Source organism: Lichenostomus cassidix, chromosome 7, assembly GCF_008360975.1.
Source record: "Lichenostomus cassidix isolate B80296 chromosome 7, HeHo_3.0, whole genome shotgun sequence".
Taxonomy (NCBI): Eukaryota; Metazoa; Chordata; class Aves; order Passeriformes; family Meliphagidae; genus Lichenostomus; species Lichenostomus cassidix.
The window spans coordinates 22,743,920-22,767,091 of NC_139488.1; the positions used below are offsets into that span (position 1 = coordinate 22,743,920).

The 23,172-nt window shown below is 63.5% G+C and overlaps 4 protein-coding genes across 5 annotated transcripts; all 4 read right to left on the minus strand.

Annotated features, from left to right (window-relative positions):
* Positions 1 to 516: 516 nt before the first annotated feature.
* Positions 517 to 5,715, minus strand: CTDSP1 (CTD small phosphatase 1). The gene is made up of 7 exons (XM_085066804.1): positions 5,463 to 5,715; positions 4,056 to 4,198; positions 3,789 to 3,890; positions 3,497 to 3,553; positions 2,924 to 3,016; positions 2,453 to 2,638; positions 517 to 2,363 (listed from the first exon to the last, which is right to left on the minus strand). Exons 1-7 carry the CDS (start codon positions 5,698 to 5,700, stop codon positions 2,235 to 2,237), a joined length of 948 nt encoding a protein of 315 aa, XP_084922930.1. The 5' UTR covers positions 5,701 to 5,715; the 3' UTR covers positions 517 to 2,234.
* A 3,168-nt stretch (positions 5,716 to 8,883) lies between these two features.
* Positions 8,884 to 16,077, minus strand: SLC11A1 (solute carrier family 11 member 1). 2 transcript variants are annotated; one of them, XM_085066800.1, is made up of 15 exons: positions 15,238 to 16,077; positions 14,532 to 14,665; positions 13,711 to 13,833; positions 13,323 to 13,442; positions 12,424 to 12,530; positions 12,263 to 12,333; positions 12,088 to 12,155; positions 11,802 to 11,957; positions 11,505 to 11,663; positions 11,245 to 11,334; positions 10,945 to 11,064; positions 10,334 to 10,483; positions 10,179 to 10,252; positions 9,573 to 9,726; positions 8,884 to 9,493 (listed from the first exon to the last, which is right to left on the minus strand). In XM_085066800.1, exons 1-15 carry the CDS (start codon positions 15,518 to 15,520, stop codon positions 9,392 to 9,394), a joined length of 1,911 nt encoding a protein of 636 aa, XP_084922926.1. In that variant the 5' UTR covers positions 15,521 to 16,077; the 3' UTR covers positions 8,884 to 9,391. The 2 variants fall into 2 exon arrangements, with proteins under 2 accessions (XP_084922926.1, XP_084922927.1); XM_085066801.1 differs by lacking the exon at positions 15,238 to 16,077 and adding an exon at positions 14,864 to 15,228.
* Positions 16,078 to 16,199: 122 nt separating this feature from the next.
* CATIP (ciliogenesis associated TTC17 interacting protein) lies at positions 16,200 to 18,955 on the minus strand. The gene is given in 10 exon segments (XM_085066803.1): positions 16,200 to 16,307; positions 16,310 to 16,454; positions 16,690 to 16,778; positions 16,877 to 16,953; positions 17,044 to 17,168; positions 17,355 to 17,525; positions 17,670 to 17,756; positions 18,076 to 18,131; positions 18,259 to 18,471; positions 18,751 to 18,955. Coding segments are annotated over 10 exon segments (1,122 nt in total). The 5' UTR covers positions 18,827 to 18,955; the 3' UTR covers positions 16,200 to 16,224.
* Positions 18,956 to 19,139: 184 nt separating this feature from the next.
* LOC146434788 (putative thioesterase PNKD) lies at positions 19,140 to 23,058 on the minus strand. Its single transcript, XM_085066806.1, has 9 exons — positions 22,903 to 23,058; positions 21,829 to 21,944; positions 21,518 to 21,630; positions 21,205 to 21,263; positions 20,973 to 21,065; positions 20,582 to 20,745; positions 20,366 to 20,452; positions 20,137 to 20,252; positions 19,140 to 19,938 (listed from the first exon to the last, which is right to left on the minus strand). Exons 1-9 carry the CDS (start codon positions 23,049 to 23,051, stop codon positions 19,765 to 19,767), a joined length of 1,071 nt encoding a protein of 356 aa, XP_084922932.1. The 5' UTR covers positions 23,052 to 23,058; the 3' UTR covers positions 19,140 to 19,764.
* Between the last annotated feature and the right edge of the window lie 114 nt (positions 23,059 to 23,172).

Consider the following 23,172-nt stretch of genomic DNA (forward strand, 5'->3'; position numbering starts at 1 on the left):
AGGGCACGGAGGAGGGGGGCAGCTAAGAGACATGCCCCCCGGAACCCAGTGCCTGCAAACTGCCTGGGGATGGGGGGGCGTCACAAGCGCCTCCCAAGTGCCCCCCAGTCTGTATGGCGAAGGCCTGACACCTTCTGTGGAGCAAACTCATTTGAAGTCTCAAAGCTGAGAGGGCGGCGGTAAATTTACCCTGTCCTTGTTAAGGAGCAGGATACTCACCCTCCTGGCACCAGGGACCTTTTCACAGGAGGGGGAAGGAGACAGGATGGAGGTGCCAGGGCAGCCGGGGGGGACTGTCATCGAGTGTGAGGATGTCCTCCTGGCACCAGGTAAGGGATGATACCTCAATCCTGTAATCCAAGGGTGCTCCCCCGGCACTGACCTGCAGCATCCCTCCTTCCCAAATGATTCAGGGGATCCCGGGGGGGCTCCATGTCCCCCACACTGTGCACAGCCACTAGCGACACACACGTGATATGTGCCTGTGCCCACGCATGCATACACTCAGGACTACTCTTTCCAAGATGGTTTGACAGCTTTAATCACATGAAGGCACTTGGATCCGGTACCCCAGCCCTCCCCAGCCCCCCGATGCCATCTCTGCACCCCCCAGACGTCCCAAGGGTGCCCAGGGTGGGGGCTGTACTCCTCGGGCGCCGCAGCACGCACAGGCACTCACTGGGCAGCGGCTGCGCTGGCGCCCTTTGACTTGTCTAATATAAAGTGCTGAGTTCAACCCTCCTGGCGGGGCGGGATGGGGCCGGGGCTGGCAGGGATCCAGTGGGCTGTGCTGCACCACCCCCCATCCCACCCCCCACCACGGTGGAGGCAGAGGTGTGGTCGGGGCTGGGGGACCCCTGCTTACCCCCAGCACCGGGAGCAGGGCAGTGCCAGCACGAGCTGGCTGAACAGCACCGGAAAGCTAAAACCCCTCGCACCCACCCCCCAAATACTGCCCCACTCCCTTTGCTGGCACACCGGTAAAAAGGCACCCATGATTTTTTGGGAAACCGTTGCTTTTCCCTCTAAAAAGATATGAGGCATTGTCCATATTGTGACATTAAAAAAGGCCTGGCTGAGCTCAGCCCCCCCTGAAAAACCCTCCCTGAGAGCCCCCAGCCCCTCAAAGCTGGGGGGCACCCTGGCACGAGTCCAACCCCACGGGGGTCAGGGTAACCCCAGGCTATGGGGGGGCTGCGGTGCCCCCCACCCCTGTCTCAGCTGGGGACTGGGGCTGGGGTAACGCTGGGAGGGGCACATTAAGGCTGGTATGGGGGTCCCTCTTCCCTACGAGTGGCAGCCTTTGGTGAAGCTGCAGATGTATATGGAGCAGGGAGTACCCCCTGCCAAGGGAGGGGACCCTCTTGTTGGTAGCTAGAGTGGCTCCCAGTGACACAGTGTAACTGGAGGGGGGGGAGTTGACCACCTTCCCCCCACAAAATGGGAAGAAACCGAGGTTGGAGGGGGCGAGTTAAAAGCCCCCCATGCACACCCCTTGCAGGGCTAAGGGGGCACAGAGACATGGTGTCCCAAGGCACTTGGGGGGCATTTGTGCCCAGGAGCTCGGCCCTGAGGCCGAGCTGCCCCTGCAAAACACACCCCCTAAGTGGGGGCAGCAGGCACAAAGAGGGGCAAAGACATGCCCCTTACGGGGTGATCAGCTGCACCCAGGGCACAGTTAAGGGTACGGTGGCAGGTCTATGCACCAAGGCCAGTAAGACTCCCTGCTTTTTTGGAGGGTGACAAGGTGTTAACCTGTCCCGGAGCCCCTGCAGACAGGGGCCAAGGGCTGCCAGCCTCCCAGCAGGCAGAGTCTGGATAGAGGGATCTAGTCCCCCCAAAGGCAGTGGAAAGCAGCAGCTGCTGACCCCAACCCCTCTCCCCAGTTGGGGGACAGAGGGGAAAAGGACCTGAGAACCGTTTCAGGGAGAGGGGACACAGGTTGGGGGGGAGGGGGCAGGGGCTGGACACTGGGGGAGGATGAGACCTCCCCAATAGGTCCTCAGCACAGCAAGGCAGCGGGTCACCCATGACCCCCTTCTCTGAGAAGGGGGGCACCCAGCTTCCCGGCAGGGGCACCCACATCTCCCACCACCAGCAGGTATGGAGGGCACCCATGCCCACTGGGGCTGGGGAGAACGATGCGGGGCACACCGGGACCCTCCTTCCCCCAAATAAGGCACCTGGCTCCCCCGGTGTTGCCCTTTGGCAGCACCCGGAGGGTGGGGGGGCCATTAGCTGTTAGTCCGCTGCTTCTTGAGCACTGCGTACACGTCCTCCACCTTGCTGAGCCTCTCGAAGAAGGGCAGCAGGTCCAGCAATTCTGTGTCTGCCATGTTATCAAACCAGGAGGCCACTGGCACCTGCAGGGGGCACAGGGGACAGCGCTGAGAGGGGGTCTCCCCACACATCACCGCCGTACCCCACCCAGCCCCGCCCAGGGGATACGTACAGCATTATCAGGGTGGAAAATGTAGGAAGCAGGCGAGTTGTCCACGATGATGATTCGGCGCAGGTCACGGCCCAGGCGGCTCAGGTCCTTCACGTAGTTGCCACGATGGAAAACGCAGGATTCCCGGAAAAGTCGTGCCCGGAAAGCTCCCCATTTATCCAGCAGGTCAGCCACAGGGTCTGCATACTGCAGGCACAAGAGAGGTGTCACCATGACACACCACACCACCCTGCCCACCCCACAGCAACAATGGCACCCAACTCTCCACCGGTGCCAGGTCTCACTGTGCCTCAGTTTCCCTGGCCAGTGCCTTGGAGGGGCAGGTAAGGAGGCTGCCCAGTGCTGGCGCTGCCTGTGGGTACACAGGGGACATGGGACCAGTGATGCCCATGGGTGGGCAGGCGAAGGAGCTGTGCCACTCGAGGGGTATTCGGGAAGGGGTGGGCGATGGCGGGGGGTCGGGGCACCCACCTTGGCCAGGCTGGCAGTGAAGAGCACGCACTCAAAGAGCTCACCCATGCGCTGCAGGAACTCATCCACGTGTGGCCGCTTGAGCACGTACACCTGAGGACACGGGCAGAGGGCAGCACACTGCTGGCACCAGCTACGGCTCACCCAGCATCCCCATGCCCTCCCAGGGGACACCTGTGTCCCCACACCCAGCCTGCGAGTGGCTCCCTGACTGCATGTCATGGGGGCTGCCTGTGCAGGCTGGGGGATGTCATGGCCCCACAGGAATGTCCGGGACGAAGTGTTTGGCCAGCTCCAGAGCCAAGTAACCGAGAACAGGCTGACTGCACAGACCACAGCCTATCCTGGATTACTTGAAACCGGGGCTGGCCACTGCAGGAGGGCACCATGCCAAGAACCCACTCACCTCCCTGCCCTGCAGAAAGAGGGGCACCCACCTCTGCCCCACAATGTGCCAACCCTGGCACCCTGACACCTCCAGTTCCCCCTTGGTGCAGAGCACTGGCATGGCTCCCGGTCCTCAGGGAGGTCGAATGATGTTCCCCTCCCACCAGGCACCCACCCCACTGTTACCTGGTGCATGATGCCATCGATTTCCACAGGAATGATGAAGTCGGCGTTGTTCACTGGCTGGGGAAGGGCACACCAGGATCAGCACTGGGCACGCCAGGCACCCCCTGCCCAAATGCTGCCTGCCCTCTGCCCACTGTGCATCCCTGCCAGCCCCACAGTCCCCTCACAGGCACACCCCATCTGATCCAGCCAGGCTGTTCTGAGTGCTAGGCATCATTTTGTAGGAAAGGGGGGGCAGAGCAGGTGGGGAGCATGTGGCAAGAAGTGTGGGGTGGGCCAGGGTGTCCCCCACCTTGAACGAGCTGTGCACCAGGGTCTCATCCAGATCGATGACCACGCAGAGCTTGCTGGCGTCCTGTGGCTTGATCTCAGGCAGGAGATGCTTGACAGCAGCCTGCAGCAGGGAGGCACAGGGGTCAGCAGGGTAGCAACAGGGTGCCCACCCAGAGGGGGGGCACTGGGAGAAGTGACCATTCACCCCCCATCCTGGCCACAAAACGGAGGTGCAAGGGATGGGTAGCCCATCTTTTCTAGTGCCAGGCTGGAGGTGTGGGGTTACCTTGGGCAGAGCCCCGTTCTCCTCCACCAGCAGTGGGGCGCCAGTGGTGCCAGTGCAGGGCTCCCCTTCATCACGGCACAAGCAGCAGAAGAGGGACTGGAGGATGCTGCGGCTTCGAGGCTTCTTGGTAGGGGTCTGGGTACCTGCAGGAGGGTAGCACGGGGTGAGGGGCACCCCAGGGGTGCCCCTGGCACAGCACTGGGGAGCAGGTGAGCCAGGTTTGGGTGTTGCCTGAGAGACCTCGTGCCCTTATCAGACCCCAACACCCATCCGGCCACCCTTCCTGCCCCACCAAGCAACGGTGCCAGGGGCAGTGTCGCTGACAGGAGTGATTGGTGACCACCCACAGTCCCTCACCCGGCACATCCCACTCCACGAGTGACCCCCGTGAGCACCCCCTGTTTGGCTGGAGACCCTAAACAGGGGTGCGGGGCTGAGCCCGGGGCAGCCCTGAGCCCGGGGCCGGTGCCCGCTGTCCCGCCCCGCGGGGCACAGACCCACTCGGGGGGTGGCCCTGGGGGCGGGGCGTCTCCGAGGGAGGCGGGGCTTGCGCGCCTTCCTTTCCCCGCCTCCAGAACACTCCCTCCTCTCACTGGCCGACTCGAGCGTACCGGAGGCGAGAGGCCAATCGGGGCGAAGCAGCCGCCCCTGGGCGCCGTTCCCGCATTCCCCATTGGCGCAGCGAGGGGAAACTGAGGCAGAGGGGCTGCCCCTGCCCACCCCGTGCCCCAGGGGCAGCGCGACGGCTCCAGCCCTGGCCCCACCGCCCCCGGGGGCAGGTCTTACGGCAGCCCGCGCCGGGGCTGCACCCCGCCCTGGCTGTGCCCCCTTTCAGGCGGGCCAGGGCCCCGAGCCCCGTAGTGGGGAGCCCGTGGGGCAGGAGCTCCCCACTGGAGACGGGGCCCGTTCCCACGTTTGCTCCTCCCGGCCCTGGCAGCTCCCCAGGCCAGGGGGACGAGCAGCGACCCCCGCCAAACCCCCTTCGCGGGGTGGAGGGAACACGGGGAACGGGACGCCGGGATGCAGCGGGGTGCCCGGCGCTCTGGCCCTTCCTGCCTCAGTTTCCCCGCCGGCGCTGCGCGCACCCCTCGTCCGGCTCCGGAGGAAACAGCGCAGATACTCCGAGCGACGCCCCGACCCTTCCAGGGGCACCGCCGGGCTCCGAGGGGGTCGGAGCACTGTCCCCCCGCGCCCGGCCGGGTGCAGACAGCCCCGCTCGCCCCGAGCTGCAGCCCCAGCACATCTCCCCAGCGCTGGGCAGCGGGATGCACGGGGGCGGGCTGAGGCGGCGCGCAGCTCATCACACCCTTCGGGAGCAGCCCCCGCAGGCCCCCAGCCCCCCGGGGACCTCCCCCTCTCCCACACAGGAAGGGGGTGAGGGGGGGGGAATATCCCCCTCCGCGTTACCTTTCTCCTGCAGCGGGGCGCTCCCCTCCTCCCTGCTAACCTGGGCGATGATGGACTGGTGCTCCATGGGCGCCGGGGAGGGGGGGTGGGAGGGGGCGGCCCCCCCCGGCGCGGCCCCCGGGGGGGAGGCGGGGCGGGGGCCGGCGGCGGCGCGGGGCGGCGGGCGCGGGAGCGGCGCCGCGGAGGAAACTTTGTTACAACATGGAGTTTCCTCCGCCCGGGCTGGGGCTGCAAACATGGATCCCGGGCGCGGTTTCAAGGAACCCCTTAAAAGGGCAACGACGGCGGGGGGGCACCTCCTCCTTCTCCCTCCTCCTCTTCTTCCCTCCTCCCGGCACCCGCGCCGCCGGGGAGGAGTGGGGGTCTCCGCCGAGCCGCTACGGGGACCGAGACGGGGAGTGGTCTGTGGTTTGGCTAGGAAGGACACCCCCGCCCTTGCTCCATGGCGATCGTACGGGAGTCCGCGACACTCCACCGGGCTCTTCAACACTCCGCTGCTCCGACCCAGAGAGAATGGAGAGGGGGATCAGTCCTGCTGTCACCCCCCATCCAGCTGGTTGCCCGGGCATCCCTCTGCAGCTACCCCCGGCACGTGAACACGCCCCCCATACTGGGTGTCCCCTGGAGCAGAGACGCTGGACTAGCGGCTCGAGGCTGGGGGGTCCCCATTAACCCCCGAGGGCACATCCCGCATTGTCTGCACAGGCCAGGGGGGCGGGACAACAGGTGCTGGGGGGCTGCACCAATAACCGCCGCTTTTTCCTGTCGTTCCGTCTTTCTCCTGCAACCCTCCAATTATGTGGCCAATTAATAAGTCTATATTATCAATATATATGCTTTCCCTTGCAATTCTTTCTCTCCTGCGTTTGAGGGGAAGCGGGGCTGTCTCCAGGCGCTTTCTGAAAAGCGATTCTTGCCGGGAGCTTGTGGATGGCACAACTCCCTCAGAGGAAATCTGCCCCCCAAGTGCAGCATCCTCCAGCCCCCTCCTCCCGCAAGCCCTGGGGGCTCTGCCGGGGCAGCCTCGCACCGCTGTGCCCCCCAACCCCGCCCAGGCAGCGTCCGGCCCTGCAGGGGTCCCAGCCTGTCCCGTTCCCCTCCCTCGCCATCTCGGTGGCAGGAGATGCCGTGCGCTCTGTCAGCGCTGCCCCGGGGCTGAAGCAGGTTGGAAATTTCCCATCTGAGCTCATTCGAAATCTTCCCACCTCTCCCACCTGCGATCTGGGAACTTCAGGGGCTGAGATCGCCCTTTCTGGCCCAGTAGGAACCAGGGGCACCGGCGAGACAGCGATACCGGCGGTGCTAGACCGCGATTACCGCTCTGCCCCCGGGGCTGAGCCGACGTGGTATGGTGGGAGCAGCCCCTGGGAAACAGGGCTGGGAGGGGACCCGTTCCCCCTTCCAGCGTGGGGAACAAGGGGACACGACACATGCCCATAGGTGTCGTGGGAGAAATGGGGTCCGGGATTGGGAGGTGTCCCCACAGGGAACTGAGATGCTGCAGGGCCGGCGGGACTCTGTCAGTGTCACAGCCGATTTACACCTGCGGTTCACACACTCCGCGTGGAACGTCCTGGCACCACGCGCCCCCAGGGAGCCGTGGCAGGGACCAGCTGCTCTTGGGAATCGGGACACTGCATCCCGCCAGCTCCTCCGCCGGCTCTGATGGCGGGCAGCAGTCGTGCCTCAGTTTCGCTGCCCCTCCGCGGCAAGACAGCCGGCTCACACATCAGGCAGCCAGCACCGTCTCCTGGCCCGGCAAGAGGAAAAGGAAAAAGGAGGCTGTGCTTCCTCCGCTCTCTATTTTGGGCTGACCTGTGTGCTCCTTTAGCCCAGGTGGAACTGGACAGGATGTCTGCCTCATCCCCAGCATTTGGCTGGGCTGCTGGGGGATGCTCACTGTGGGAGGAGCTGTAGAGGCCATACTGTCCCCTCCAGGACCCCTGTCCCTTTGACCACATCTTCCCCGATACATCCTGATGAACCCAGCCAGGCCCTACCAGTCCGCTAATTAATGCAATTAGAAAAGTCTCCGGGCCAACACCTGCAGCGGCAGTTGGAGCACCGCTTCTAGCTCTGCTGCCTGGCTGGGGGCAGACTGGGCAGCTGGGCAGCTCAGGGAGATGCAGTCCCCTTCGTGGAGCTGTGAGACAAGCCCAGGACAGGACTAGGCAGAGCCCAGCTGGATTGTTTGGGCTGTGGGGTGCAGGCACAAGACAGAAAAGTATCAGGCTCCCATCAATAGGGCACTCAGGCAACCCGCTGTGCCAACCCCACAACTCCTAGTCTGGAGTTGTGGATACCACTCCTGGATACTTTCCCCTGTTCCCCAACTTAACTATGACCCTGGGAGCTCTGCCTCACCAAGAGCTGCCCCACGGCCGAGTGGACCACAGAGATCCTGGGGTGAGACACTCCCTGCTAAGGGCTGGGGGTAGAGAGAGGTGTCCTGGGCTTGAGATGTTCTGGGTTGCAGATCCCAGCTGGCGAAGAGCAAATCCCCCACGCACAGCCCTGCAAACCCTCTACTCCCCAGACGAGCCGTGTTGCTGGTGCCTGTACCGCGCAGACCCCAGCCCCCCCAGCCTTTCACCTGCTGAGAACCACCCCGATGACCTCTATCCCTTGATACCCCCCGCCCCAGGCTTGTACCCCCGGGCAGGTGCACCCCGAGCCAGGGGCATCTCCTGCTCTTCCTCCGGCGCTTCGGCTCGGCTGCGCCCCGCGAGGAGCGGGGAGCCCCCGCCTTTCGGTGGGGCCCACAGCTCTGGCCCCTCCTTCAAGCAGCCAGAGGCCGGGCCAACGCGGAGGCGGGGGGAGGCACCGCCCCACCCCGTCCGCCATCGCCCTTTTAAGGAAGGGGACATTCTTCACATAAACAAGCGCGGCCCCCGGGAGCGGGGGGGGTCCCTTCCCAGAGTGGGGGGCACGGGCTGGGGGGTGTCCGACCCCCCAAATTCCCCCTCCACCGTCCGGCCGGCGTGCGTCGGGAAGTGGGATTTTGGGGTGGGGGGTCCTGGGGAGAGGGGGGAGCCTTGAAACAGACAGGGAGCGTCTCGCAAGTGCGGACCACGGCGGGGGGCGAAGCCCGGTGGGACCCCCCACCCGCGGTGCGGGACCGGCGTGAGGGGCGACGGCCGCCCCCGGGAAGGGCCCGAGCGGCCCCGCATCCACATCCGGCGGTACCGGCAGGCGGGAAACGGGGCATCCGGGGCGGGGAGGGCACGGTGGGTCCCCCCGCCGCCCCGCTCCCCCCGAGGGAATGCAAAAAGCTGGCGCTGAGCCCCCTGCGCCCCCACGGCCACGCGTCGGCAACCCCGCCCTCTCCCCCGCCCGGGGCAAAGGGGCCGTCCCCGGGGGACGGGTGGGCCGAGGGGGTCCCCGCCCCGCACCGGGGCCACGCAGCAGCAGCGAGGCCGAGGCCAGGACACAAACACGCCGTTTATCAGCCGCTCCCCTCCCCCAGGTTGCGGAGTCCCCCGTGGGGATGGGGCAGGTCCCGGCGCTGGCCCCGCCGCCGGCGGGCGCTGGGGGGTGGGTAGCGGTCCCCGGCGGTAATTAGCGGTCCCCGGCGGTGATTAGCGGTCCCGGGGGCCGGCGGTTCCTGGCAGTAATGAGCAGGGGAAGTCTCCGACGCGGCTCATTCACTGAAGCGTCTGTGCCAAGGAACGGGAGCACCTCCCGCTGCTGTCCCAGTCCCCTCGCATCAAGCCTGGAGCAGCACCCCTGAACTGGCGGGGGTTGGGGATGGGAAGAAGCGCTGTGCTCTAAGATCTTGGGGGGAGGTCTGCCCGGCTGTTAACCCTTTCCTTGCTGGGAGCATCTCTGGCCAGAACTAGCCCGAACTCGGAATGGCAGCACATCAGTGTCCGGTGTGAGGAGGCCGCGCTGGGCAGGGACAGGGGGATAATAAGCAGGGATGGGATCTGTCACCGTGTCCCTGTCAGGTCGAGGGCAAGACCAAAATTGAACCGTCTGTGGTGGCCCCGGGCCAGAAACTGGGCTCCATGCGCGATGCTGCACGTCCAGATCTGCAGGGGCAAAGAGGACAGGTCGATGGGCACCCACCAGGGATGCTGTCCCACCCCTATCCCACGTTGCCAGCCCTACCAGGTAGGCGACGAAAGCCACATAGGCAGCCAGCAGCAGGCCCAGGGGGATGTGGTACTCCAGGCCGTGCAGCGTTGGCAAAAAGTCCACTACGAAGTAAATGTTGATGGCGCAGACCAGCCCCGTGATGAGGGTCATCAGCACCTTCCCTGGGCTGCGAGCAGGGCAGTGGGCATCAGTGCCAGGGCATGGCCCCCACCCCATGTGCCGCTGGACACAGAGGGCTGGGGGAACTGAGTTTGTAGGTGAACAAGACCCCAGCTGGGATATCTCTTCACCCCACAGCTATATTTCACCCTGTGATGGGGCTCTTGGTGTGGACTTTGGCCACCCTCCAAATACAGGGCAGGAAGTGCCAAGAGGATGCTGGGGATCCAGGGGTGCCCAAGGAACCAGATGTGTCACTGGGAGGAGGATGACAAGGGTAGTGTGGGTCTCTGTCCCACTCTGGCTGCTCTGGGCAGGTGGGAATGAACATACCCCTCCAATGTCTATAATTGCCCTATGACATGGTTTAGGGGGGGCAGAGTGGGACAAAGGGAGGGTGCTTGCAGCCAGAGCTCCCCACTCTGCCCCCTCTATGCCTCCCCCTGCCCTGGCACTCACAGGCTGTTGGTGAAGTCCTGCATGAGCGGGTGCAGGCTGGTGAAGGTGAGGACAGGCAGGACAGCAAAAGGCAGCTGAAAGGAGAGGGGGATAAAGAGGGCATGGCTGCCAGGACGGGATGTTTGGGGGCAAATGATGCCCCCCCACCCACTTACCAGGATGCTCTGCAGGACGTTGAGCAGGTCATTCATGCCCGTGAGGTGGCTGACATCCTTGAAAGCAGCCACAAAGACAGTGGGCAGGATGGCAAAGGAGCGGGTGAAGAGCACCCGGGCAAAGCGGGACCAGCGGAGCTGCAGGAAGCCCTGGAACACCGCAAACACTGCACCCTCGCTGTGCCTGGGGCACCATGTCAGCCCCAAACCCTGGCTGAGAGGAATATGGGGGGCATCTTCCCCTCCTCTTTGCCAGGATGCTGAGCGGGCTCTTGCAGGGCTGACAGGCCCCACTAGGTGTCAGCTCCGACTCATTAACAGAGGATCTAATTAGGGAAACGTTGCCTGGGACACCCACAGGGTGCAGTGGGTGGGCCCTGGCTCCATCCCACCTCCCTGGGGAACAGGGACACTGGTGCTAGTGAGCTGCCACCCACCAGGTGAGCAATTTCCATGCCCAGCTCCCTGCAGGAATGGTGGGCAATTAACTTCCAAATACTTCTGGGGGGGAGTGTGCTGCTCATAAAACCTCTCCACCCAGGGCCTGCCTGTGATTTCCCTGCTTCCAGCTGCTCGCTGTGGGGACAAGGGTCAGCGTCCCTTTCTCTCACCTCCATGACGAACTGCCCTGCATAAGTCCCGGTCATTGTGGAGCTCTGTCCTGCTGCTAGGATCCCGATGCCCCAGATGTACAATGCCACTGCTCCGAAATAGCAGCCCAGGATGACGCCCTGTGTAGGGACACTCCAGTGAGCACCCCAAAGTGTCCCCTACCCCAGGCGTCCCCATTTCCAAGCTCCCAGCTTTCCATTGGGGTTGTAACAGCCCCAAGCCCCAGGGGTCAATGGGGAGAGTAATATATCCCCCAAATGGGAATGGGTGTTCACTGGACACAGCCTGGTGCCACTCACCCCCTGGAAAATATCCACAGAGACTGTCTCGTTGTTGGTGGGGAAGATGCTGGCATAGTGACTGATGCTGCTGTTGATGCACTTGTTGTACTGCAAGGCACGGCAGGCACAAGTGTGACAGCCACCCAGCAGCTCCCACACACACAGGGGGACACCCACACACCACTTTTCAGGGAATGAAGACACGAACTCCCCAAGGGATGCTCGTCCTGTCCATGTCCACAGCCATCATCTCTCTGGGGGCATGAGGTGATACTCACCACATCCTCATTTCGCTGGTGGTAGAATGCCTCACCAAAGACAGCCATGATGAAAAGGTTGATGAGGAAGGAGACAAAGAGGGCCAGGCAGGACTCGGTCAGGAAATACATGTTGGCCTCCTTCACTGCCTCCTTCTTGGAGCGGTCAATCACCCGTGTCTGGGCATGGCCAGTGACATGGGTGTCATGGGGTCAGATGAGCACCACTGTCCCACAGGCAGGGCCAGCTGGTCCCCACCAAGTGTACCCTGAGGCACTCTGGTGGAACAGTGCAGATTGGCAGTGCCTTGATCTCACCTTGACCAAGGAGGAGTGGAGGAAGATGTTATGGGGCATGATGATGGCGCCAATGATGCCCATGGCCTGCATCAGCTCCTTTCGCCCACAGCCCGGGCAGTAGGGCAGGAAAATGCCCTTCAGCACCTCCACCTGCCCTGGCCCCACCACCACATACTGGGGAGCAGTGAGAAGGGGCACTGTCAGTTGCCACCCCCCTACTACAGGCTGGTACCAGTGGGGACACCGTGTGTGGGTCCCTTGCCAGCATTGCAGAAAAAGGGTTGTCCCCAGCTCTCCCCTTCACCTCGAAGCCAAAGGTCAGGGCCATGATAGTGATGAGCAGGCCAAAGAAAGCCTCCAGTTTGCGGAGCCCTAGAGAAGTCAAGAGATGGAGTATAACAGAGCAGGGGACACTGGTGCCACATGGGCACCAGGGCTTCCTGGGTGACAGTACTCCCAGCCCTCATCCTGGCACTCACCATACTTATCGAGGAAGAGGAAGAAGAGGGTGTCCACGATGGTGATGAGGACCCCAGCCCAGAGGGGGATGCTGCAGGATGGCCAGGGGAAGGATTAGATACCTGGCCCTCTGTGGAGCAGGGCCATGGGGGAGGCTGGGGGTCTGCATGGGGAGGCTCACCGGCCAGCTGAGAGCAGGCTGAAAGCGATGGCTGTCCCAATCACCTCCTGCATGTCAGAGCCAATGATGGCGATCTCAATCATGAGCCAGAGCAGCACGCGGGGCACCTGAAGGGGACAAGGCACCATGAGGTGCCTGAGTCCACAGTGGGGCCTTGCTCTGGGTAAACTGGCACAGCATCCTGGGTGCAAATCCCTGTCTCCAGGCTGTAGCAGGCCATCCAGAGCAGTATGGGGACCCCAGGAGTCTCCTCTCTGTTTCTGGCACAACTCAATCTCAGAATGAAAGATGGATGCTAAATCCGAGCCTGTCCCCCACTCCCTATCCCTTCCCCAGTCAGAGTCAAAGATAGGGCTTGTCTGTCTGGGTATGAGGGAGTTGAGGGAGGCAGGGCAGAGAGATCCATCCAACCTTCCCTTTGGGGACCTGTCATTCAGCCGACACCTCCTATTCATTCTCCCCATCAGGCCCTTCACACTTAGACAGAACCCCTAACTCTCCCCCTCCTCTGCCATGTGATCCCTGCCCTCAAGCCCCCCCAACTTCCTGCCCCAACATGCCCAGGCTCCCCCCGCAGCGTCTCGGCTTCGAGTTGCTGCCCCGACGCCTGGGCTCACCCCTGCGAGGGACGCTCTCATGTTTCCCCGGGTCAGACCAGGACACTGAAGTAGCTGCTTACCACCCCTCACCCCAGGCCACTGTACTGCAGGGGTGTGGGCACGAGGTGCGGGACACTTGGCCTTGGGGGGCTTTGGGGAACTCCTGGAAGAGGCAGGGCTCTCACAGCATCTTCTTGCTCCTCCCCAGCCCTGCAAGTCCCTGCTAGGACTGTCACCAACCAAAGCACAGGGTCCCTCCCCAGACTGTGACCCCCAGGGGGCCTCCCCGTGGTTGCTCACCTTGGGGTAATAGAGGTAGCAAATCTCGCCCAGGTCCTTCCCAGTCACTACGCCTAGACGGATGGCCAGGCGCTGGCACAGCAGCCCCAGGACGGTGGCCCACAGCAGCACCCACAGCAGCTGGGGGGCAGGAGGGAGAGAGGCAGTAGGGACTGGGTACTGGGCAGGATCTGGCCGCCTGGGGGTTCCCAGTTCAACCAGGGTTGCAGGGAAGAGAGAGGGTGTGGATGCTCTCCCAGCCCAGTCAGAGGGGTGCCCTCTCCCTATGCCGAGGGCCCCCAGTGCCCTTCCTGCTCCCGGGCTGGGGAAGCTAGCTGCCATGGGCAGCCGTTGGCACAGCAGAAATTACGAAACCCCTCCTGCTTCCTGAGCCCGGAGCAGGGCTCACCTTGAATCCTGCCTGTGCCCCGCTCTGCAGGTCTGACTCCACGTTGCCTGGGTCCAGGTATGCGATGCTCATGAGGAAGCCGGGACCGGTGAAAGCCCAGAGTTTCCTAAAGCTGAACCCAGGCTGGGACAAGGCAGCACGTCAGAACCAGGAGCTCCCGTTCAAAAGCAGTGTCTCCTAATTGCGCATCCAGTCCCCTTTAGCCCAGTGCTGCCCGCATGGATGTGGTTGGCACATGGAGGACAATTCTCTGACAGTTTTGGAGAGGGAACTGCTGCTCCCAGCCTCTCTGTGTTAGCAGCACTGCACCGCCCCTGTCTCATCCGTTGGACAGTTATTTGCAGGGGGGTCCCAGGGCTGTCAGGCACCATTAATTGCATTCCATGGGATTCCACTGCTGACCTCTGCTTTTGCTATTCCTCCTAACTGGGGAACCCTATTCCTCCCCTTCTCTGTTCCACTGCCCCGAGACCAGATAGGGATGGGAGGGCTGGTGGGGTGCAAGCAGCCTTGGGGAGCTCCACTGGGCTCATCTTCAGGTGGCCCAGGTGGTGTGTGAGCAGTGGAGTGATCCATGTGGCTGAGTAGCACCTTGCCTCATGTCTGTTTCTCCATCTGGAAAACTTTAAGCGTGGAAACTCTCAGCCCAGGGCTGTGACTTGCCTCAGCTGGGTCTGGGGATACTGAAGGCATGTCCCCAGGACATGACTGCGACACATCTTCCCCACTGCAGTGGCCCTTTGCCTCCTTACCTCCAGCTCCGTGCAGCACTGCCCCCCCCACGCCCTCTGCCCACCCTCAGACAGCCTTGCAGCACCTACCCCACTGCCCTTGGGGATACTGATGAGCTCATCCAGGTAGGTCTGGCCCTGAGTGCCAGAGCGCTGCGGAGGCATGGGGCTCTTGCGAGTGCTGGAATTCTGCTCTTGGCCACAGTTCAGCGACCTGGTGAGGCCTGAGGGGGAAAAGAAAGAGGAGGGGAGGTGGCAGCTTGCCAGGGGGACAAGGACACTGGTGGGCCGGCAGCCCTGGTACCAGCTTCCTTCAGTCCCACCTGACCCTGCTTGATGAGTCCCATGAGGGACAAGCACCAGTTTTCCAGGGGGCCCATGAGAGTGGCTATCAATGGCTACCCAAAGGGGTCAGATGCCACCTCCAGCTCACGTGTCCCTAAACCCCCTGGTCTCAGCCCTGTCTTCACCAGTCCAAGAGCCAAGTGCATTTCTGGGCAGCAGGACAAGAGGGGACCCTCCTCCAGCTCCAGCTGCTGAGTGGGCATAGAGTGAGGACAAGAGGCTGGCACTGGTCCTAATCCCCCCTCTCCTGCCCACCCCCATCCTGGGAATTGGTTGAATCACGTTCCCAGGCTTGGGGGAACAGAGAATGGAGCAGGTGGGGGATGCACGACAGGCTGGGGGGGATGGTTCCCATTGAAAGATGGAGCACAGCCAGGGGTCCTGGGGTGGAGGGAAGGGGGTCTAGGGGAGGAAAGGAGGCACAAGGGGACCCGAGTGTTGTGAGGCTCACCTGGTTCCAGTGATGCCATAGGTGGACCCGATCCTGCCACGGTGTCGAGGCGCCCTGATCTCAGCATTGAGTGCAGTGCCTGCCGGCCAGCTTTTAAAGGACCCCCCCGCAGTTGCCCCTCCCGCTCCGAGGAGGAGAGGAGTAGGATAGGAGAAGGAAGTGCTCCTTCCCTACCCCTGTGAACACACAGTCTCGGTTCCCCCCCGTGCCAGGAGGCCCCTTCAATCCCCTTTGCCTCACACATGTGCAAACACGAGGTACCCACACCGGGGCGTGGGAGCATGTCTGCGTGTCACTCTCCATCACATGCCAAGGGTTCTGCTTGGGTGACTGGGGGACAGGGGACAGTGTCCCACAGAGTGGGAAGGGAGGGCTGGCCCCACAGGAGTAGGGGAAATGCCATAAAAGTGGGAGTGAGGAGGAAGCAGGCACGTGTTGCGTAAGGAGATCAAAATGCACACTTAGCTGCTGGGGGAAGCACTCAGCCAGGCAGGCTCTGCAGCACAGGTTGCTGCATCACCCTCGGGTGCAGGGATCATCACACCAAAGATGGGTGCCAGTGCTGCTGCAGCATCAAGCTGTGCCAACAAAAGTAGGGCACCCCATCCCCAGGACCCTCCTGGCTGTGGACACGGAAGGGGAAGCAGTTTGGGTGCTCCCATGGGTGCCTGGTTAGTACTGACTGCCCCTCTGGGGTACCCTTCTGCTAGCCAGGCTGTCCCACAGAGAGGTGGGCAAGGGGTGTACCCCCAGGAACATGTAGGGTGGTGGCAGGCACAGGAATGTGAGCCTGGCCCTGCTCCAAGGTATGCCCCAGGCACCCCCCCTCCCTATGGAAGGGCTAGAACAGCTGAGAGGGGGGACAGGGTCAGAAGGCATGGTGGGGCTTTAGCACACAGCTCAGCTCCACCTGCCCTCCCCAAACTTCAGTTTCCCCAAAGCAAACAAGACTGGACAGGCAGTGCTGGACAGGCGGTGCTGGCAGCTTTATTCCCTGTTAGCTGGAGGGTGGCCAGGAGGAGAGTTGGGGAGAGCGCTGGCAGCCCCAGTAGCAGCAAAGGGGGTCCCTATGGCCGCTGGTGGGCAAAGAAATCCGCAGCAAAGGAGATGGGATCATGGGGCTGCTGGAGGAGCAATGCCTGGAGGAAGTCAGACAGCAGCGCCCGGACCTCGGGGTGCTGCTGGAGGTAGGCAGCATGGGATAGTTGCAGCTCTTCCTACAGTGGGGTTGGGCAGGGTGGGTGAGGTGGACATGGACCCACATGTTCCCTCTGGGCACTGTGCCAGGGTGAGGGGGACAGGAGCCTGGGTCCTTTCCCACACTTAAGAAGGCATGAGGAAGGATTCTGGCTGGCCTGCCCCCTGAGTGTGCCCCCTGGGCAAACCAGGGGAGACCCTGCTGGAGACTGGCACAGGCCCATGTCCCCTTGTCCCCATGTCCATCCATCTTACCTTCCTGTCCAGGAACAAGGAGTGGAGCTGGATGTCCTCTTCCCAGTCCAGGGACTCTTTGGGGAAGGGGAGCTGGGGCTCAAACCTACCTGGCAGCAGGAAGGCAGGGCAGGGTGTTCCTACTTGGCTGCGAGACAGCAGGCAGGAGCAACCCATGCTGGGGAGCACAGCCTCCCCTCCTCAGTACCTGACTTGCTGAGGATGGACTCATCCTGCAGAAGCATCAGCACTGGGGAGCCAATCTGCATCAGCTGGGCCAAATGCCTGAGAGGGGAAGAGCCCTTGACCTCCCCATTCTGGGTGCCACCAGACTGGCAGGGCTGGGGGTGCCTCTGACCAGACCCCTGCCCTTACCCATCAGGGAGGAAGCTGCTGTGCCAGACAGTGGAGGAACCTGTGCTGCTGCGCACAGCTCGCTCGATCACGAACACCTCTGTCTCTGCTGAGCACACTGCCTGCTGCTGGATGCCCAGGGCAGACTGGGGGTGGCACACCCAGGGGTCAGCCTTGTCTCAGAGTCACCTCTGCTCCCAGGTGCCATCCCCATGTGTTCCCCTGATGCTGTCAGCCACATTCTGCCCACTCCCACTTCTCACATCCCACCCTGGTATTCCCACCCCAACCCATATCCCCCATCCCACAAGCCCTCCTGGCTGGTGGCTCACATAGCTGGAGGTGCAGAGGTCACCCTCAGTGTCGATGGCTGGGAAGACAAGGTCGGGGGGCAGTGTCTGCCGGCGTGCCAACACCCGCAGCAGAAGGAGGCTGGCGCCCTCCAGCAGCACCCCCTGCAGCTTGGCCCGGCTGTAGCTGAAGCTCTGTACTTGTGGCTCTGCCTGCAGAGAGACCTGGCTACCTCATGGGACAGCCACAGCTCCAACATCCCCAGGGACAGCAACCCCCAGAGCCTGGGGCACCCCTGATGAGACAGGCCAGCTGTGCTGCCCCTTCCCAGCATGTGACCCTGCCCTCAACCTCACCTCTCCCTCCTGCAGGGTCTTTGTGACAGTCATCCCATGCTCCTGGCTCACAATGTGGGTCCTCTTCTCTGTGGGGTACGGTGTGAGCTGCAGGAGGGGTGGGAGGCACAGGGTGGAGAGTAGAGACAGGGCACCCCTGCTCTGAGGTGGCACCCCCAGCACTGCTGTCAGTTGAGGTACCATACCAGATGCATTGAGGGAAACTCCCTGCCCCAGCTGCCACCCAGAGTAGGGGATGGGGACCAGGCTGGTGGGGCAGAGCATGAAGTCTAAGCATGATAAGGGACAGCAGACTAGCCACAGTGGCCTTGCAGGGGGCACAGCCCCCACGAGGGCAGCACTGCAGGGCACACCCTAGGGTAGCAGGTAGGACACAGGGAAGGGGACATGTCACCACATCAGTCACCTCCAGGCACTCCTGCTCCTCCTGCTCCAGAGTCTCCAGCTGCCAGGTCACATAGGCTGGCAGAGCAAAGCCATGCTCAAGCAATCCCGTTGGCACTGTCCCCATTCCCAGCCCTGGGGGCCGGTGGACAGGGATGTTCCAGCCCTGGAGTGGAGGGAACCTCCCAAGCCACCCCTGGCTCACCTTTGAGGGTGCTGGAGGCAGGCACACCATCCCGCTTGCCTCGGAACCTGGTTTGCACCAGGACACAGCTCTGCACTGGCTCATCTTCCCGCTGGTAGGGTGCCCACTGGGCTGCCATCCACCACTGGCCCTCTGCCTTGTCCCTCGGTGAGGCCTCTGCGGCCACCACTGCCAGTGTCTCAGCAAACAGGCAGCACTCCAGCTCCTTCAGCCCTGCACGGAGGGATGGTCACCCCTGCCCAGAGGGACAGGCACTCCTACACAGATGGATGATGACCCCCAACACAGAGGGACAGTGATCCCGAGGGAATGGTCACCCCCATCGGGGACTGCCGCCCCTGCCCAGTGCCCCTTCCAGTCTCCATTCCCCCCTGTGCAGGCTGGGCCGAGCCCCTCACCATTTATCCCGTCCCCCTCCCGCCGGACCCAGTGCCCCACTCTAGCCGCGGCACGGTATGGCAGGGCGAGGGGGAGGCTGGAGAGGACACGCACCGATGTGGCTCAGGAACTCGGTAGCCGTGTCGGCCAGGCTCTTGGTCTCCTGTGCGCTCTCGGGAGGGGGCTCCATGCCTCGCCTGGGGGCTCCTGCTGCCGGACCCTCAGGTGAGGGGGCGGCGTGGCTCCCCCGAACCGCGGTACCACCCGCGCTGGACCCGGGGGGGAACAGTGACACCCACAACCCCTCTGCAGCCCCCCGTCCTCCCCCCGGCCCCCGCCGAACCCCGCGCCTCCGCCCCGCCGGACCGACCCCGGTGCCCCCGACGCCTCGCCGTCTCCCGGGCAACGCCCTGGCCCCGCCTCTTAAAGGGGCCGCGCCCCCGCCGCGGGGTTCAGCGCCGGCGAGTCCCCACCGACGAGGAGCGAAAGGGGACGAAAAGGGATAAAATTGATCCAGTCTTTTATTAGGGGGTGGGGGTGATTGTGGCTCCGGTCCCCAGAAGCAGCATCCCCCATACCCCACCAGTGTGACCCTATGGCCTCATCCCAGTGTGTGTGTGTGTGTGTGTACAGGGGGGGCTCCGGCGTCAAGGATGGGGTGCTGGAGAGGAGCCCCTTGCCTGGAGGTAGTACTGCCGCCTGCCTCCCCTCGCTGGCTCCATCCCAGCCCCCCACAAAGGAGATGCACAACACTGGGGGCTTAAGGGGAGGGGGCTGAGTGGTGGTGGTGGAGGGGAATATGGAGACTCCCAGAAAAACAGGGGGCGGATGTAGGAAAAGCCCTTGGTGCCATTCCTATAGCCCCAGCAGTGAGGCGGGGGCTACAAACCCCCCAAAAGGGGATTGAGGTGCTTCTGTGTGACAGCTGGTGACCCCCAAGTCTGAGGGAGCAAAGACAGGGATCACTTACGGGGTGCCCACTTAAGGGGGTGTCCACTCTTCCCCCTCCCCCAATCCTGCACCCCAGAAGGGAGATTCACAGCAAAACAAACTACACAGTCTTGGGCCCCCTGTGCCCAACCATCACCCGACCCCGTGGAAAGGGGGCATCAGGGGAGCAGGGAGAATCTAGGTAGCTTGGTAGAGGTCCTTGCGCCTCCGCACCTCCTTAAGGACACGGGCACGGAAGGCGTTGGGGTCTTCCCCCACACCCTGCCACAGTCCCAGTGCCTCCTGCAGCTCCGGCCGGTGGGTCCGCAGGAAGGGGTTGTAGGTCTGCTCTTCCCCCAGCGTGGAGGGGCACTGTGGGGGCAGCTGCTCAGCTCCCCTGCTAGAGGCAGCACCCCCAGCAGGGAGCTGGGAATGCCCCCAGCACCCCCTGCCCCTACAGCACCCACCATACAAGAGGGTGTTGGGGTGCAGCATCCCTGCCAAGGGATGGAGAACCCCATGAGGGGTTGGGGTGGTGGGTGCTGCGGCCAGGGGACACCCGTGTCTCACCGTGCTCCTCTTCTCCTGGCGCTGCTGAACTGCCCACTGCAGCTTCTGCTCTAGTGCGGAATTGTCCAGCTCCAGGAGGCTGGCAAAGGTCAGGCACTCCAGCGCGTATTCGTGGCCTGTGGACCCCCATATACAGCCCTTAGCATCACCCCCACCCAGCTCCCCACCTTGGCAGTGGGACTAGCAGGGACTAGCAGAGCAGCTCTACCCTGCTGCTGGGGACACTCACCTGGCCATAGCAGCGTGTCCTCGCCCAAGCTCATGGCCACATCCAGGGAGGCGAGCATGGTCTCAGGGGAGCCCTCAAACGGCCTGCCTGGACACCCACACAACTGCCTGTCATGGGGTGGGGACTGGGGTGGGAACTGGGGGTACCCCTAAGCCCATCCCAGGGTGGGATAACCCCTCAACACCCCAACCCCCGTGTGGGGTTGGGTGCACTCACCACAGCCAGCAAGGAAGAGGAGATCCCCAGAGAAGAGGCAGTGGGGAATGCCAAAGGGTCCCCCATCCAGCACGTACACCATGTGGCCAACAGTGTGGCCAGGTGTGGCGAGCGCCTCGAAGGTCAGGCAGCCCACGGTCACCTTCTCCCTGTCTGTAAGTGGGCTGTGCCGGGCACAGGGGGCACCGTCAGGGTGCTCCCCCAACCCCAGCACCTCAAAATGCCCTCCTCCCCTGGCAACCCTTCCCCCACACTGGTGTCAGGAGTGTGCCATGTCTCTGCCCAACGTGGTACTGGGGGATGGACTGGTGGGTGAGTGGCACAGACGGTGGTGGTCAGGCATGAAGCCCCCTCCAAATTTATAGGGGTGCTAGGGGTGCACAGGACTTACTTGGTGAGCTGTGGGATGGCATCGAGAGCGCTGCCGTACACCCTGCAGGAACTGTGCTTCTGGCAGAGAGCTTCATTCCCTCCGCTGTGGTCCCTGCAGACAGGGAGGTCAGAGACCCTAAATGTGCCCCCCGTACTCCCCCCACTAAATGGTGCAGGGCTGGGGGTCACCTGAGCTGGGGCAACCTTCACAGCAACCATCAACCCTCCCAGGACCCCCTCTTGCCCCTTACCAGTGTTTGTGTGTGCAGAATATGGCTTCCAGCATCACCCCCTCTTCTTCAATGACAGCCTGGGAATGGGGAGGAAACATGGACAGAGAGATGAGAGGGGACAGAGAAACCAAGAACCAGTTTCTCCCTAAACCCTGTCCCCACCCAGCTTCCCAGGTGCTGGATGAGCCCTGCCACATACCAGTCTTGCTGTGGGCACTCAGGGCTGTAGATCAGGGGCAGATTTGCCCCCTCTGCCCAAAATACAGAGACATGCCACTCCCTCACCTGGAGATACACAAACACCAGATCAAAGTGGCTGTAGGGGTCTCACCTGTACAGCCAGTGGGTCAGAGGGGTCAATGATGGCTGCTTGGCTAGAGCCAGTGTCGATGACCAGGTAGCTGTAGTTGTTGGAGAGTACAGGAATGGGCAGGATTTTCACCCCTGGGGGGACAGACAGAATCAGGGCATGGCCCCCCTTGGCTGGAAAAGGGAGAGTCCAGGCCAAACTCCCCACATCTTAAATCAAATTCTTAGTTAATCATACGTCAATTTGGTGATGGCAAACCCTCCCCTCCCCAAAGTGCCAGTGCTGGGGGACACTGCAGTGCCATGGTGCAGGAGAGGCTCGCCAGGACTCACCAGGGAAGCAGTAGGGCTGGGGCATGGAGTGGCCGTGCGGGTACCGCTCCCGGGCCTTCTTCACCTGCCGCTGGTAGTAGAGGTAGCCCAGGCGTGTGCGGGCGTACAGGCTGTACCTGGGGAGGGCAGACACCCGGGCATCAAACCCCAGCCCCGCTAAGGAGCCCACGTGGGAAGAAGGCTACTGCCGCGGCTGGGACTTCCACAGGGAACACATACAGGGCCACACTCTCATTCGGGGAGGGCTGGAGGGGGTGTGTGTGTACCCCACACCCCAGATGTGCAGTGAGGGCAGGACTCGTTCCCCAAGCAGCCCCCCTCCAGCTGCTCCGGGCAGCAAGGACTGGGGTGGCATTGCTGCAGGGTGCTCCCCAGGAGGGGCTGGAGCCGGCTGTCCCTCCCCATGCTGGGGGAGCATGCCCAAGCTTGCCGTGGCTCGGGGGATCAGGGAAGAGGGAATGGGCTGAGGAAAAGGAAGGCAAGAAGGGGTACAACAGAGAACAGGCTGTGGGGCTCGGAGGGACCTCCCCGTTTATACAGCAGCAGTTTGGGACTGGACGGGGCCATAACGGACATGTGAAGTCCCGGCGCGCAAAACCTATTCCCAGCCGAGGGCACCCCTGGATGGGACACCGGGAGCGATCCTTGCAGTAGCCAGGGGTCCCCTGCGTCTGTGGTGGTGGGAACCCGAAACCGGGGAGCTAGCACCGGCTAGCCTGACCACGGTCGGAGCACCGGGGCGGGTCAGCAGTGAGACCCGAGAGAAGGCGCCCCGCAGGGGAGAGTGACCGGCACCGCGCGGGGAGAGTCACCGCGGGGTGGCTGATCCCCGGCCCCGGCAGCCGGGCTGACACCGCTCGCCCCCACTCCCCCAGCCGGGGCGGGCTGAGCCGCAGCCCGGTCCCTCCGTGCCGGCGGGGCCGCAGGTTCTTCCCCGGGCGGCTCCGCAGAAGCAGGGCAGTGTGGTGGGCCCTCCCTGCCGGCGGCAGCACAAAGGCGGGAGGCGGTGGCTCCCTCCCCGCGGGAGGTCCCGCAGCGGCAAACGCTCGCTCTCCCGCTCGCTCACTCACTCACCCCAGGCGGAACAGCAGCGGGGAGGCGAAGGCCATGAGCGCGGCGGCGGCGCGGCGGGCGCGGCGGAGGAGGCGCAGGCAGGCGGCCCCGAGCCCGCGCGCCCCTGCCGCTGCCGCCGCCGCCGCCGCCCCGCCGGGCCCCGCGGCCATGCCGCCAACCGGCGTCACGCGCCCGCCGCGCCGCGCCGCGCCCCCTGCCGGCCCCGCCGCCGCGCTGCCGCGGGACCGGGAGCGGGGGGGCACGCGCTCGGCAGAGAGTGGCGTCACCCGC

Excerpts from the sequence above, each read along its gene's own strand:
- CTDSP1 (XM_085066804.1), bottom strand. The coding sequence starts at position 5,700 with ATGTTTGCAGCCCCAGCCCGGGCGGAGGAAACTCCATGTTGTAACAAA. Across the intron at positions 2,639-2,923 it reads TCACTGCCAGCCTGGCCAAG|TATGCAGACCCTGTGGCTGA; the intron begins GTGGGTGCCCCG and ends TTGTGCCTGCAG. Across the intron at positions 2,364-2,452 it reads TTTTCCACCCTGATAATGCT|GTGCCAGTGGCCTCCTGGTT; the intron begins GTACGTATCCCC and ends TGCCCCCTGCAG.
- SLC11A1 (XM_085066800.1), bottom strand. The coding sequence starts at position 15,520 with ATGCTCCCACGCCCCGGTGTGGGTACCTCGTGTTTGCACATGTGTGAG. Across the intron at positions 11,664-11,801 it reads TCCACTCCTCCTTGGTCAAG|ACACGGGTGATTGACCGCTC; the intron begins GTGAGATCAAGG and ends GGCCATGCCCAG. Across the intron at positions 9,494-9,572 it reads TGGCTTTCGTCGCCTACCTG|ATCTGGACGTGCAGCATCGC; the intron begins GTAGGGCTGGCA and ends TTGCCCCTGCAG.
- LOC146434788 (XM_085066806.1), bottom strand. The coding sequence starts at position 23,051 with ATGGCCGCGGGGCCCGGCGGGGCGGCGGCGGCGGCGGCAGCGGCAGGG. Across the intron at positions 21,264-21,517 it reads CTGACCCACTGGCTGTACAG|GCTGTCATTGAAGAAGAGGG; the intron begins GTGAGACCCCTA and ends CCCCATTCCCAG. Across the intron at positions 20,453-20,581 it reads CCTCTTCCTTGCTGGCTGTG|GCAGGCCGTTTGAGGGCTCC; the intron begins GTGAGTGCACCC and ends GTGGGTGTCCAG.